Source organism: Aotus nancymaae, unplaced genomic scaffold, assembly GCF_030222135.1.
Source record: "Aotus nancymaae isolate 86718 unplaced genomic scaffold, 86718_ANA_hifiasm-v0.15.2.pri h1tg000138l, whole genome shotgun sequence".
NCBI lineage: Eukaryota > Metazoa > Chordata > Mammalia > Primates > Aotidae > Aotus > Aotus nancymaae.
In genome coordinates, this window is record NW_026988553.1 from 3,332,627 (window position 1) to 3,348,629 (window position 16,003).

Genomic DNA, 16,003 nt, shown 5'->3' on the forward strand with positions numbered 1-16,003 from the left:
TTCAAACATTTCTGATATTCCATTGTAATTAGTTTACTGTGACTTTTTTTTACTGTATCTCCTTGTATAATTTTTTATTGGTCGCTCTAGGGATTACTTAACTTTTCACTATCCACTTAGAATCAACACTTTACCATTTGAATTGGAATGAAGTTGAACTGACTCTCCTCTTGTTATGCTATGGTTCTTTTATATATTATCTCTACCATACGTCACAAAACTCATCTCACAATGTTCTATCTTTGCGCTCAACCATCAGACATGGTTTTTTTGTTTTTTTTTGACATGGAGGCTCGCTCTGTCGTCTGGCTAGAGTGCAATGGCTCACTGCAACCTCCACCTCCTGGGTTCAAGCGATTCTCCCGCCTCAGCCTCCCGAGTAGCTGGGATTAAAGGCACGCGCCACCACGCCCGGCTAATTTTTGTATTTTTAGTAGAGGCAGGGTTTCACCATGTTGGCCGGGATGGTCTCGATCTCTTGACCTCGTGATCCACCTGCCTAGGCCTCCCAAAGTGCTGGGATGACAGGCGTGAGCCACCGCGCCCGGCCCATCAGACATGTTTTAAGGAATTCTGTGAGCTGTGGTTTCAGCGTCAGATCAGTTTTAAAACCTTTGCAGTGGTCAGTCTGATACTTGAGTCTCAGTTCTCACAGTCTTCAGCATGCTAATTAGGATTCCATCCAGGTATGTGTGGGTTGGGGATGAATCCAGGAGTTAATGAACAACTTTGTGGGTTTGCTCTCTGTTATCTATAAGCTTTCTAGTTTTGTGAGCTCCCTTTTTTGGTTTTCTTTTTTTTTTTTTTCAAGAGAAGATATTTATTAATATATTCTATATAATATGTGTATTACAAAATTATAATTATTTCTTAAAACTTTAATTTATTTCAGAATTATGTGTATGTGCATATGCGAGCAGTTTTATATGTATAGGTCTGAGTAAAAAGTATCAGCAAAGTAGGTTGTGAAGAGATAAATGCTAAAAGTAAACAAAATTTGGTACTAAAATACCTGGGATTTTCAAACCTTTCATTTCTATTATGTAATACAATGTGGGAATAGGGTTATATTTCTGTCTCCCGACACAGAGCTATACATAGACGTATCTCAGTCTTACATGTAGTGTGACAATCCAGTCATTAATTTACACTTAAATTAATATATATTGAGTGCTTTCTCCGCTCTGCACTAGTAATATATTGAATTGAAACACGTTGGTAGGGTCAGAAACTACATCATAGGTAAGGCCGAGCAACGGGAGGACAGAGAGAGAGAAAACGTGCATTTGCCACAATGTCTTAGACCCGTAGCTCTGCTGAATGAAGAATCATGGGCCCCCTCCCTACGCTTTTGTTCCTGGCACTGCCACAAGCAACCTGGAACTGAAGCTGGAGAGGATGGCGGAAAAGAAGACAAAAGCCCGAGGCAATTTCCCCTCTCCTGGAGCTCTCTCTGCAACACAGTAATCACTTCCAAGTTTCCAGTCATGTTTTCATTCAGTTGGGTAACACTTTGAAATCTGGTGCCTTTTCCCTATATACTTGTTATATTTGCGTTTTAGAATTTTTTTTTTTTTTTTTTTTTTTTTTTTTTTTTTTTTGAGACGGAGTTTCGCTCTTGTTACCCAGGCTGGAGTGCAACGGCGCGATCTCGGCTCACCACAACCTCTGCCTCCTGGGTTCAGGCAATTCTCCTGCCTCAGCCTCCCGAGTAGCTGGGACTACAGGCGCGCGCCACCATGCCCAGCTAATTTTTTGTATTTTTAGTACAGACAGGGTTTCACCATGTTGACCGGGATGGTCTCGATCTCTTGACCTCGTGATCCACCGGCCTCGGCCCCCCAAAGTGCTGGGATTACAGGCGTGAGCCGCCGCGCCCGGCCTACAAGTTTTAAATATATGGGCTTGGTATTTTGTCAAGGTTTTATTGTTAAGTTCAATGGGAAATAAAGGGTGGGTGCGTTTATACATTTTATGTGGAACTAGAACCTCTGTTGACTCTTTAACTCAACTCTGTGTCAAAGAGTTATTTGGGTTTTTAACTTATTTCTTTATACGTCATATGTAAACAGTAATGCTTCGATGATGACATTGTTCCATTAGTTATGACTGTGAAACTGAACCCAGTATATGAGAAATCATACTTTCACTTGAAACTGTCATAAACTACAAAGCTGTCTCATCTTCCACAGCAAGAGTATGGTGACTCCTGTTAATAAATTCTTTGCCCTGGGACCCTGTCACTCGGCTGGGAGGCTGCCCCTGCCCTCCCCCCACCAGCTGTGGCTTGGTGCCCTGTCTGCCCCAGCTGTGCCTTAAGGACTGATTGTGGCACCCCGTTCCAGGGGGCTCACTGAATGCCTTTTTCTCTGAGTGCCTTCTTCTCCTTAAAGAGGCCTGCAGAGAAAGGGGCTTTGGGCTCTGCCCCGCTCTGCTTGGGAACACCGGGTATTCTCACGAGCTCACCCAAGCCAGGGTTGGAGCCGTCCCCAAGAGGCCAACCCGGTGCTCCTCTCCCGTTTTCCGCTACTGACCAGTTCATCCAGCTTTCCACACAGTTGTGGTTCCTCCTCAGGTTAGGGGCTCTCAGCCATCTGTAACCTCTGCCCTCGCTGCTCTTGGAAGATGCTCTCTGTGCCCAGGCCTTATGCATTTGCTGACTGACTCAGCCCCCGCGCTTCTGGGGGCCTTTCCTACCCCCATCAGCATCAATAAAACCTCCCGTCTCCAGTGAAAAATAAATAAATAAATAAATAAATAAATAAAGTCTTTGCCAAAAAGAAACAAATTCTTTGCCTATTCCCCAAAAAAAGCCGGAATCCCCCGCTATAGACTGGCCTTAGTGATGCATTCTAACTAACAAAATGTATGTTAATGTGAGTGATTTCTGAGGTTAGCTTAGAAGGCGAAACAGCTTCTAATGGGCTCTTTCAGGACCATATACGAAGTCTGGCTACCCTGTAAGACGCATGTGAGAGAGACCATGTGGAGAGTGCCATCAAGCCAAGGTTAAAGACGTGAATAAAGCCCCCTTTGGGATGATTTCAGTCTGGCCACTGTTTGATTACAGCCTCATGAGAAACACTTAGACCACCAAGTCAAAACACTCCCAAATTGCATGAGACCCACAGAAACCATGAGAGATAATAAATGATTGTTGTTGTTTTAAGCCACTAAATGGTGGACTTATGCAGTACAAGACAACTGAAACAAGGAAAAGGTACAGGGCAGCTGATCTCACCATGAAAAATAGGATGAAAGGCCGGGCGCAGTGATTCACACCTGTAATCCCAGCTCTTTGGGAGGCCGAGGTGGGTGGATCACCAGGTCAGGAGTTCAAGACCAGCCTGCTCAATATGGTGAAACCCTGTCTCTACTAAAAATACAAAAAAAAAAAAAAAAAAAAACCTAGGTGGGCATGGTGGCGTGTGCCTGTAATCCCAGCTGCTTGGGAGGCTGAGGCAGAAGAATTGCTTGAACCCAGGAGGCAGAGTTTGCGGTGAGCCGAGATTGCGCCACTGCACCCCAGTCTGGGTGACAGAGTGAGACTTTTTCTCAAAAAAAAAAAAAAAGAATAAAGAAACAAAAAAACCAAATTATGTAAAATTTACTTCCATAATTCACTTCATGCTAAGATATAAATCAAAAATGAGTTTGTTTAAAATTATTTTTAGAATATATTAATTCTAGAATCTAAATTAATTTTCAATGACATATATAAATAAGTGCTGACTTTTCTTAGATTTTTATATGCTAACCACCTGAACTAGTCTACATGCCATGAAGCTTTCTTTCTTTTTTTTTTTTTTGAGACAGAGTTTCGCTCTTGTTACCCAGGCTGGAGTGCAATGGCGCGATCTCGGCTCACCGCAACCTCCGCCTCCTGGGTTCAAGTGATTCTCCTGCCTCAGCCTCCCGAGTAGCTGGGATTACAGGCACGCGCCACCATGCCCAGCTGATTTTTTGTGTTTTTAGTAGAGCCGGGGTTTCACCACGTTGACCAGGATGGTCTCGATCTCTTGACCTCGTGATCCGCCCGCCCCGGCCTATCTCACTCTGTTTACTCTCTATTTTTTTTTTTTTTTTTTGAGACGGAGTTTCGCTCTTGTTACCCAGGCTGGAGTGCAATGGCGCGATCTCGGCTCACCGCAACCTCTGCCTCCTGGGTTCAAGTGATTCTCCTGCCTCAGCCCTCCTGAGTACCTGGGATTACAGGCACACACCACCGTGCCCAGCTAATTTTTTGTGTTTTTAGTAGAGACGGGGTTTCACCGTGTTGGCCAGGATGGTCTCGATCTCTTGACCTCGTGATCCGCCCGCCCCGGCCTCCCAAAGTGCTGGGATTACAGGAGTGAGCCACCGCGGCCAGCACCATGCTTTCAAGGAACCTGGCTCTGTTTGCAAAAGCAGAGGATAGTAGAAACCACTGCTGATAAAGCCCACAGATTCGAAGAAGAGAGACTTAATTCTGGAACTCAGTTGCTCCTAATCCCAGCTTCGAGTTTATTGTGGTTACATAGAATGCGTATCTGCTTCTCTCAGAAACGGGATTATTGTTTCCACGAGCATGAAACTAGAGCGAAGAAGCCTCTTTCAGGTGACGGAAGACGAACGCTAGCTGTCAGAGATAGACTCGGTTGATCGTTCTTCTCCGCTGACTTCATCTCAATCCCGCCCTTGCATACACTCACCTTCTCTACATACTAACAGGGCTCCAATGAGGCCTGAATTCAAGTCTTTCACCAGGTCCACGTGAGAAAGATATGAGTAGGTAAGACACAGCGGGTCAGAAGCCATCGGACCGTTCTCTTTCAGGACATGCCAGACATACGTGTGGCTCCCACCAGGAAACACTTTATCATCTTCTTTCTCCCGCTGAGTGGTCTGATCGTCGTATTCCGCTCCTGTAGCAAGAAGAGATAAGATTGTCCACTGTCCACTCGAAGAAACATGCCAAGTTTATTGTCACCAACAGGTTCTTGCATCTTAATTTGAAAAACTCACAAGCCATGGCCACAAGTGGGGAGAGCTCCACGTTCTGTTAAACAATAATATTGCCTCCTGCATCTTTTTGTCTAATTCAACAACAAATACGCTTTTTTTTTAATTTTTTTTTTTTTAGGTTTTGGGGTACATGTGAAGAACATGCAAGATTGTTGCATAGGTGCATACGTGGCAGTGTGATTTGCTGCCTTCCTCCCCTCCACCTATATGTGGCATTTCTCCCCATGCTATCTCTCCGCAACTCCCCACCCCCCGCTGTCCCCTCCACTGCCCCCCAACAGAGCCCAGTGTGTGATGCTCCCCTCCCTACTGCCCCCCAACAGAGCCCAGTGTGTGATGCTCCCCTCCCTACTGCCCCCCAACAGACCCCAGTGTATAGTGCTCCCCTCCCTGTGTCCATGTGTTCCCATTGTTCAACACCCGACTATGAGTGAGAACATGCGGTGTTTGATTTTGTGTTCTTGTGTCAGTTTGCTGAGAATGATGGTTTCCAGGTTCATCCATGTCCCTACAAAGGACGCGAACTCATCGTTTTTGATGGCTGCATAATATTCCATGGTGTCTATGTGCCACATTTTCCCTGTCCAGCCTACCATCGATGGGCATTTGAGTTGGTTCCAGGTCTTTGCTATTGACAAATACACTTTTGATATGTACTTTGTCACAGACTGTTTGGTGGGCACTAATGAGGGTCAGGGAAGGGTAAGAAAGAGAGATTTAAGAAAATTTCTTAAACTTGGTTCTTTCCTAGAGGGACCACACTATGTTTGGTGGGGACATGTGGAAATATTCACCTATTTATTCACAAATATTTACTGAGTTCTTATTCTTTGCCACGCTCAGCTACAAGCTGAAAATATAAAGATGAAGATAGAAGTCTCTACGCTCATGCAGCAGATCACATGGATCTTGTATCCAGTAAAAAATAACGTATAACATTCAACATGTGCAATACTCTCCAAGTACACAGGCTAATTTTTGTGACTTCCCTTTGTTACCATATAAATGACTGTATGGGGATGTTTGTGTCAAAAAGTTTTCTTACATACTTTCAGTAATTATTGAGTCAATATTAGGCTAAAAAAACTATAAAATATTATTTTCAAGATTATAATACAACATTAAAGAAGTTTTCAAAAAGATATATTTACGTTCTTGTTCATGTGCTTACTATAAAGAATGTAATATTTTTGCGAGTGGATGTTAGACAATTGTGCTTGGCATTGCATTGCCACTTTTTTCTTTCAACACACTTTTTATGATGATGTATTTTAATGAACATTAACAATTTCATGATAGTCCATTGTATATAATTTAGAAGTCAACTTTGAAAAAAACAGTTTCGCACATAAACAAAATGACACTAGCACACCTGACCCAGTTGAGAATAATTCTATCTTTTTTTTTTTTTTTTAAGCTGGAGTTTCGCTCTTGTTACCCAGGCTGGAGTGCAATGGTACGATCTCGGCTCACCGCAACCTCCGCCTCCTGGGTCCAGGCAATTCTCCTGCCTCAGCCTCCTGAGTAGCTGGGATTACAGGCACGCGCCACCATGCCCAGCTAATTTTTTGTATTTTTTTTAGTAGAGACGGGGTTTCACCATGTTGACCAGGCTGGTTTTGAACTCCTGACCTCAGGCGATCCACCTGCCTTGGCCTCCCTAAATGCTGGGATTACAAGAATGAGCCACCATGCCCAGCTGTCAATTTATTATATATCACATTCTGTTTATCCATTCATCTCTTGATGGAAACTTGGGTTGCTACCAGTTTTTGGCTATAGTGAATAATGGTGCTGTGACTATTTATGTACAAAGTTTTGTTTAGCCGGGCGCGGTGGCTCACGCCTGTAATCCCAGCACTTTGGGAGTTTCGCTCTTGTTACCCAGGCTGGAGTGCAATGGCGCGATCTCGGCTCACCGCAACCTGCGCCTCCTGGGTTCAGGCAATTCTCCTGCCTCAGCCTCCTGAGTAGCTGGGATTACAGGCACGCGCCACCATGCCCAGCTAATTTTTTGTATTTTTAGTAGAGACGGGGTTTCACCATGTTGACCTGGATGCTCTCGATCTCTTGACCTCGTGATCCACCCGCCTCGGCCTCCCAAACTGCTGGGATTACAGGCTTGAGCCACCGCGCCCGGCCGAATAATTCTTAATATCACGTAATATCAATGCAATATTCAAATGTTCTTAATTGCCTCAAAGGCATCCTTTCTAGCTAGTTAGTCCAAATCAGAATCCAACCTGAGACTGCACATTGCATCTGGTAGTCCCTTTTTTGTGACACTCATTTGGTGAAAGAAATTTGGCTTATAGTCCTGTAGAATATCCCATGCTATTGAATATACCTAAGTTCTGATTAGATTCAAGTTAAATAAGGTTTTTGGCTAAACTATATCAAAGACGATGCTGAGTCCGTCATGTTGTGCCATATCAGGGGCAGATAACATATGAACATCTCACCCTTAGTGACACTAAAATCGACCTGTGGATTAGCCTGATACCTCCATTCTAAAGTTAAGATTTCCACTTACAATCAGAAATAAATCTCTGGGATATGATTTTGGCACCATACAAAATGTTAAGATTTGGCAAAGTGACATAATGGCACATGTTTGTTTGCTATATTAATTTCTGTATCTATCTTTGTTTGAAGTATTTCATTAGGAAAAATATATCCCTTTTCCTAAGACACGAGACTCAGGTGGTGGTGTGGGAAGGGGTGGGAGCACATGTTGGAGTTTCTGTGAGAGGCTAAGAATGTGTGCTGAAGTCCCGCTTGAGGTGAGATAGATACCATGCAGTGTGATCGTGTGATTTTTACTTCAGCTATGTCCATCCACTTGGTTGTTGGTAGAATAGGTGGAGAACAGATTTAACCGAGGTAAGTGACCCAGCCCAGAAAGCTTTGAGCCTCTTCCTCTCCAGGAATGGGCTGGACCTAGTTTTCCTCGGACAGAAGAACTTGGCCAAATCTGAGATGAGCCACTACGTCAGGAGCAGCAACTTCAACCCTGGAAGCTACAGGTGAGTTTTGTTCGATAGAAATATAATTTAAATTTTCTAGTATTCACATCAAGAAGAGTAAAAAGAAACAGGTGAAATTATTTTAATAACGTATTTTGTTTAACCTAGTATATCCAAATATAAGCATTTCAACTTGTACTTATAAACAATGAATGAGATGTTTTTAGTCTTTTTTGTACTTAGCCTTTGAAATCTGGTATGTATTTTACAGCACGTCTCAGGTAGAACTCACCACCTAGAAATAGAAATTCCATTTGACCCAGCAATCCCATTACTGGGTATATATCCAAAGGATTATAAATCGTTCTACTATAAGGACACATGCACACGAATGTTCATTGCAGCACAGTTTACAATAGCAAAGACCTGGAACCAGCCGAAATGCCCATCGACGATAGACTGGACAGGGAAAATGTGGCACATATACCCCATGGAATACTATGCAGCCATCAAAAACGATGAATTTGCGTCCTTTGTATGGACATGGATGAACCTGGAAACCATCATTCTCAGCAAACTGACACAAGAACACAAAACCAAACACCGCATGTTCTCACTCATAGACGGGTGTTGAACAATGGGAACACATGGACACAGGGAGGGGAGCACTATACACTGGGGTCTGTTGGGGGGGAGTGGTGGGCACAGCGGGGGGTGGGGAGTTGGGGAGAGATGGCATGGGGAGAAATGCCACATACAGGTGAAGGGGAGGAAGGCAGCAAATCACACTGCCACGTATGCACCTATGCAACAACCTTGCATGTGTTTCACATGTACCCCAAAACCTAAGATGCAATTAAAAAAATATTATCTCCCCATAATTGTGATTTTAAAGCTTTTATCTCTCCCTGATGTCAGCAGAAAAGAAAAAGATAAAATTGTATTGGCCACTCTTTTCTCCACCAATCTTTGGAAAATGTCCTCAATGTTGAACTATGACTACATGTAATTCTTTAAGATACAGCCAAGTCCAGACCCTCCAGATTTGCCATGGCTTCCTGTCCCTGATTATACACCTACATGTTTGGAGTCGGCTCAAAGCTTTCTGGGCTGGGTCACTTACCTCGGTTATATGCTAGGGATAAATAAACAACACGGATGTCCCTGTCTTAAGATATTTATATTCTAGTAACTGTTAAGAAACAGACATAATGTTCAGTTAGGACCTTAAAAGAGTTGAAAGAATTTTCAATTTCTAAAAACAAGCAGAGACCCAGGCAGACCATGGTTGTAATGAAAGTGAGATCAATCTCCAGACCATGTTCATTTGTATTAAAGAGGTCTGTGTGACCCAGGTAAAGCAGAAATTTTGCAGATTTGGAAATTCAGAGAGATATTTTAATAGAGGTAGAAAAAAATACAGTTGTCTGTCTCAAATAAAGATGCCCTGTAAGCAAATTAACTTTGTTTTTTTTTTTTTTTGAGACGGAGTTTCGCTCTTGTTACCCAGGCTGGAGCGCAATGGCGCGATCTCGGCTCACCGCAACCTCCGCCTCCGGGGTTCAGGCAACTCTCCTGCCTCAGCCTCCCGAGTAGCTGGGATTACAGGCACGCGCCACCGTGCCCAGCTAATTTTTTGTATTTTTTAGTAGAGACGGGGGTTTCACCATGTTGACAAGGATGGTCTCGATCTCTTGACCTCGTGATCCACCCGCTTCGACTTCCCTGAGCCACTGAGCCCAGCTAATTTTTGGAATTTTTTTTTTTTTGAGACGGAGTTTCGCTCTTGTTACCCAGGCTGGAGTGCAATGGCGCGATCTCGGCTCACCGCAACCTCCGCCTCCTGGGTTCAGGCAATTCTCCTGCCTCAGCCTCCCGAGTAGCTGGGATTACAGGCATGCGCCACTGTGCCCAGCTAATTTTTTGTATTTTTAGTAGGGACGGGGTTTTACCATGTTGACCAGGATCGTCTCGATCTCTTGACCTCGTGATCCACCCACCTCGGCCTCCCTGAGCCACTGCGCCCAGCTAATTTTTGTATTTTTTTTTTTTTTTCCAGACAGAGTTTTGCTCTTGTTGCCCAGGCTGGAGTGCAATGGCGCGATCTCGGCTCACCGCAACCTCCGCCTCCTGGGTTCAGGCAATTCTACTGCCTCAGCCTCCGGAGTAGCTGGGATTATAGGCACGCGCCACCATGCCCAGCTAATTTTTGTATTTTTACTAGAGACGGGGTTTCACCATGTTGAGCAGGATGGTCTCGATCTCTTGACCTTGTGATCCACCCGCCTCGGCCTCCCAAAGCAAGCAAATTAACTTTAACCTCTCGAATAACTAACTCCGGGATGCTACAACTCTATTGGGCTTCAGGAAACAATGTCCTTGCAACAGAGACCACTGTCGTGACTAGGTCTCTCAGTTTGGTCCTTCTACCATTGTTATTGGATTGGGTGAGACTGATGCTTCCTCCTGCTTGCTAACTCTTCCACTCAACGTCAAGAAATACTGGGACAGAGGCTTCCTTCCCACTCCTGGATCACAGTCTGTCAGACAAGACAAGCCTATCTTTGCCATCATATCAGAAAAGCCTGCCTGAGGATGGAACCGGAAAGGGTGGCCCAGCTGAGACGCTGGGAGACGAGTGGCCACGATGCTGAGAGCATCACTGGGATCCTTGAGTCCAGCCATATTTGATGGACTCCATGGAAGTTTTCAGTTACATAAACCAAATTCAATATTATTTACATGAATGCTTGCACTATAGCACAGTGGTTCAGAGGGCAAGTTCTGGAGTTATAGGGGCTAGGTTTGAATCCTGATTCCACCACTGACAACCTTGGACTGAATACATGTCAGTCATTATTGCTGCAATTATTATTTTTCAGTAAGTTTGTATTTAAGAGAATGGATCCACCTCCAGCTGTGCCACATCTCACTCTTCTACTCCTAGAATGACAGGACAACAGGAGGGTATTTGACTCACCTTCAGAAGCTTTCCAGTAGGATACACCAACAGCATGAAGACTCACAGGATGAGAAGCCATGTTCTTAAGCGTAATGACCACTGTGTCATAAACCTCGGTCTGAATGGTAGGACCCAGCAGACCTGTAAGAATGAGATGTGCACCAAAGGTCACTTGGGGATCATACTCCAGAAAACCTGTTATTACAAACGTTAGAGTCAAAGTCACAGTGGAGAAGCGCGCCTCTGTTAAGTATTGACAAAAATTATTGATAAAAATATTCTCAGCAAACTGACACAAGAACACAAAATCAAACACCGCATGTTCTCACTCATAGGTGGGTGTTGAACAATAAGAACACATGGACACAGGGAGGGGAGCACTATACACTGGGGTCTTTTGAGGGGGAGTGGGGGGACAGCGGGGGGTGGGGAGTTGGGGAGAGATAGCACGGGGAGAAATGCCAGATACAGGTGAAGGGGAGGAAGGCAGCAAATCACACTGCCATGCATGCACCTATGCAACAATCTTGCATGTTCTTCACGTGTACCCCAAAACTTAAAATGCAATTAAAAACTGATGAGTTTATGTCCCTTTGTAGGGACATGGATGAACCTGGAAACCATCATTCTCAGCAAACTGACACAAGAACACAAAATCCAACACCGCATGTTCCCACTCATAGGTGGGTGTTCAACAATGAGAACACATGGACACAGGGAGGGGAGCACTACACACTGGGGTCTGGTGGGGGGAAATAGGGGAGGGACAGTGGGGGGTGGGGAGTTGGGGAGAGAGAGCATGGGGAGAAATGCCACATATAGGTGACGGGGAGGAAGGCAGCAAATCACACTGCCACGTGTGCACCTATGCAACAGTCTTGCATGTTCTTCACATGTACCCCAAAACCTAAAATGCAATAAAATCAAAATAGTATTTGCCTGTTGCCAACACCAGCTAAACGTCATGGTTGCTCTGAGGAAAGATTTCTGGCAATCATTCAACTCGAGTTTCTACTATATTCTAGGAATTCTATTATGTACTGGAGGTGCAGTTGCATACAAGACAGACCATGGAGATCATATTCTTTTTTTTTTGAGACGGAGTTTCGCTCTTGTTACCCAGGCTGGAGTGCAATGGCACGATCTCGGCTCACCACAACCTCCGCCTCCTGGGTTCAGGCAATTCTCCTGCCTCAGCCTCCTGAGTAGCTGGGATTACAGGCATGCGCCACCATGCTCAGCTAATTTTTTGTATTTTTAGTAGAGACGGGGTTTCACCATGTTGACCAGGATGGTCTCCATCTCTTGACCTCGTGATCCACCCGCCTCGGCCTCCCAAAGTGCTGGGATTACAGGCGTGAGCCACCGCGCCCGGCCTGAGATCATATTCTTAAAACATTAAGCACATAAAGAAATAAGAACATTTCAAGTTGTTATAAATATTATAAAAGAGGGTGGTCTGCTAGGAAATGATGAGGCAGGAGGTACAGGATACTTTCAGTGTCGTGATCAGGAAGGGCCTCTGTGAGGAGGTGACATTTGAGCAGAGATCTGACTAATGAGAATGAAGAAAGATTTTCAAAGATCCAGTGGAAGAGCATTGAAAGCAAATAAAACAAATGCAAAAGTCCAGAGGCAGAAATAAGCCTGGTGTAGTTGAGTAAGATGTGGCTGAGGCACAGGACTTTGTAGCCTACAGGAATTTGGATTTTACAAGAAGTAGAAAGAGAAAAAAAGAGAGAGGAGTCAAACCATGGGTTGTTAGTCGGGCCATGAGAGAAAATCAAGAGGAAAATTTAGAGCTTTGTTTTATGAAGACACTAAGTAGAAAACGCCTATAAAGTTTATTGAATGAACTGGATTTAGTGGGATAAAAACATAAAATAGCCTTATTTTTCTTGGACCACTGGTTTTAATTACATCATATGAGACATCTCTTTTCTTGCCCTTTGGCTGAGCCCAGATGTTTTCCAGTAATGTTCACGTATTAACAAACAGTATCATCTTCCAGTTGTAACAAGTCCTGTCCAGTCTAATATCAAATTTTTGTGCCTTGTGCAATTGCAAGTTCCCTTCCTTCTCCAGCTGCATTCTGACAGCCCCAGAAATCTGCAATATGTGGGCTCTCCAAGTTAGGAGCAAGTAGAAAGGGGATGGGGGTTAAAAAAAAAGAGGCACGATGACGATGTCTTTCTTGGAAGGAGCAGTGATCATGTGGCATTAGTGCTCCCTAGTTCTGACACATACCAAAATTCTGCCTTTCTTTCTAAGTGAACTCGTGAGTTCTTTGGAGACCTCTCCCTCCCAATATGGAAACACCCAATATGGACCTGATCGTCGCATGCCGGTCACTCGTCTCTCTCTCCTCTCAGGTTCTGCTTCTGGCAGTACAACCCACGTACACTTTTTCTGTTGGGTTACCTAACCCTGGCAGGAAGACCTCTCAGGTAGAGTCTTTGCAAGACAAATCTCATTCAGTGACTTTCCTGCCCTTATACCTAACAATGGCAGTGCAGTTACCTCCCACTATAGCCCAGTCTCCCTGCTATTCCATCAGAAGTCCTTCTGGCCTCTGACCTTGAAAGTTTGTCCAGATAAAAACCAGGCAGTAGTCAGTGTCTCCAAAGTTCCATAGGTACCTTTTCAAGTCTTCTAAGTGGTTCTCCTGAAGCCTCCTTCATTATCGCTGGACATGAGGGACGGGCCTCTCGCCCCACAGCGGGTAAGCAACACATAAAACCCCAAAGAGTCATACTGAAACCTACAAGTTTGGAGAGTCATACTCTGCAAAGTCATACTGAAACCTACAAGTTCCTAGCCTTTTTTTATATAAGGCTGGAGGTGAGTCAGGGGCTAAGGGTTGCAGAACCCTTAGGGCAACTTCTAAATCCATAGACTGATATCTCTCTTTAGAATAAGGGGGTACTTCCCACCTATGATTCTCAGAAACAATTCTAACACGGAATATGTCCCATCCTAACATGCTGTTACATTACTTTCTTTGACATCTAACTGGAGGTAAGCAGTTGCCATAGACCAGAGGAAGACGGCCCAGCAAAAAGACAGAAAATGCAGTCAGTGTATATTTCCCTATAGCTGGCAGTTAGGGAAACATTCTTTTTTCTTTTTTTTTTTTTTTGAGACGGAGTTTCGCTTCTTGTTACCCAGGCTGGAGTGCAATGGCGCGATCTCGGCTCACCGCAACCTCCGCCTCCTGGGTTCAAGCAATTCTCCTGCCTCAGCCTCCTGAGTAGCTGGGATTACAGGCACGTGCCACTGTGCCCAGCTAATTTTTTTGTATTTTTAGTAGAGACGGGGTTTCACCATGTTGACCAGGATGGTCTCGATCTCTTGACCTCGTGATCCACCCGCCTCGGCCTCCCAAAGTTCTGGGATTCCAGGCTTGAGCCACCGCGCCCCGCCTAGGGGAACGTTCTTTTCGGCAGCCGCCCTTTTTAACTGTAACCTCAAGACTGGGGAGTCTGTGATAGAAAATAAGATACCCAATTTCATAATTAGCATTCAGTGTTGTTTTTATTACCCATCCAGGGTGGCTTCGGCTTAGCGACGTTGAAAAGGTGATCCGTGAATTCTACAAACACAGTCTTTTTGTACATGACCGAGGTGTGGAATGGAAAGGATCTTGGCACTCTAGGAGGAAATCTGTGTGAAGAAAGGAGAAAAATCATTCATTTTGGTGGATCGTTCAAAAAGCAGCTGGAAGTAATGCTTCCATGCTATTCTTTTCTACTATTAACAGAACACATGGACACAGAGAGGGGCATATATCCAAAGGATTATAAATCGTTCTACTATAAGGACACATGCACACGAATGTTCATTGCAGCACAGTTTACAATAGCAAAGACCTGGAACCAGCCCAAATGTCCATAGATGATAGACTGGACAGGGAAAATGTGGTACATACACACCATGGAATATTATGCAGCCATCAAAAACGATGAGTTCGCGTCCTTTGTAGGGACTTGGATGAACCTGGAAACCATCATTCTCAGCAAACTGACACAAGGACAGAAAATCAAACACCGCATGTTCTCACTCATAGGGGGGTGTTGAGCAATGAGAACACATGGACACAGGGAGGGAAGCACTACACACTGGGGTCTGTTGGGGGGCAGTGGGGGGGACAGCAGGGGGTGGGGAGTTGGGGAGAGATAGCATGGGGAGAAATGCCACATATAGGTGAAGGGGAGGAAGGCAGCAAATCACACTGCCACGTATGCACCTATGCAACAATCTTGCATGTTCTTCACATGTACCCCAAAACCTAAAATGCAATAAAAAAAAAGAAAAAAAAAAAGAAATCCCTAACATCCATTAAACCAAAACACTGTTTTCACAAGTCAGCTAATACATTAGGTGCCATATGATAAGATAAATCACAAAATCAATACCCACACACTGCGTCAGCCAACAATCCTTTGTCAGAGCCATAACTACTGTGTGCTTCAATTTCATGTCCAAAACAGAGTGTAACTTTCACCTAAGAACCTTGTATTCACATTTTCTCAGCATGTACCTAAAACGATATCACCCTCCTTAGGGATACCAGGAATATCACACGGTAGACGATATTGAAACCTACTAGTGCCAGGAGCTGTAGTTCAGAAGCATCCTACATTAATGCTCATTCTTGTCTCCAGTCAGATACTGCCAATTACTCATTTACTTATGAACCAGTAGTCAGCGTCTCCAAAGTTCCATAGGTACCTTTTCCAGTCTTCTAAGTGGCTCTCCTGAGCCTCCTGTAGCCTTTCTATAATCAGAAACTATATAATTATTTATAGAAATGTTCCCAAAATGTTATTATTCGCCTCCATTTTCAAAACCCTTTTAAGCCAAGGCTGCTTCCCAACTCTTCCTCTCTCCCTGCCTGACAATTTAGCATGTCTGGGGGCCTCCTCAGGCTCAATAATCAGAACGACCAATGTGAATCTTGGTGAATAAGGGACATTGGCCCCAAGTAAATAGGTAGAAATTACAAAGTGCTTGAAGGTGACTATCCTTAGTCGTTCAATGTGCTTACGACTTTTGCACACCACGGAGCAGT

At 44.3% G+C, this 16,003-nt stretch overlaps 1 protein-coding gene across 4 annotated transcripts in view; it reads right to left on the reverse strand.

The window, feature by feature from the left end:
- The window catches only part of F8 (coagulation factor VIII), a 134,313-nt gene that overhangs the window by 102,210 nt on the left and 16,100 nt on the right, over positions 1 to 16,003 (reverse strand). For 3 of the 4 annotated variants that reach the window (XM_064371529.1, XM_064371530.1, XM_064371532.1), the window contains exons 2-4: positions 14,474 to 14,595; positions 10,951 to 11,073; positions 4,692 to 4,904 (exon numbers count right to left, since the gene is read on the reverse strand). In XM_064371529.1, coding sequence (XP_064227599.1) covers positions 4,692 to 4,904; positions 10,951 to 11,073; positions 14,474 to 14,595 — 458 coding nt within the window. Of the gene's footprint in view, positions 1 to 4,691; positions 4,905 to 10,950; positions 11,074 to 13,509; positions 13,591 to 14,473; positions 14,596 to 16,003 lie in introns of those variants that run through there. The other variant, XM_064371531.1, reaches the window with a different exon arrangement.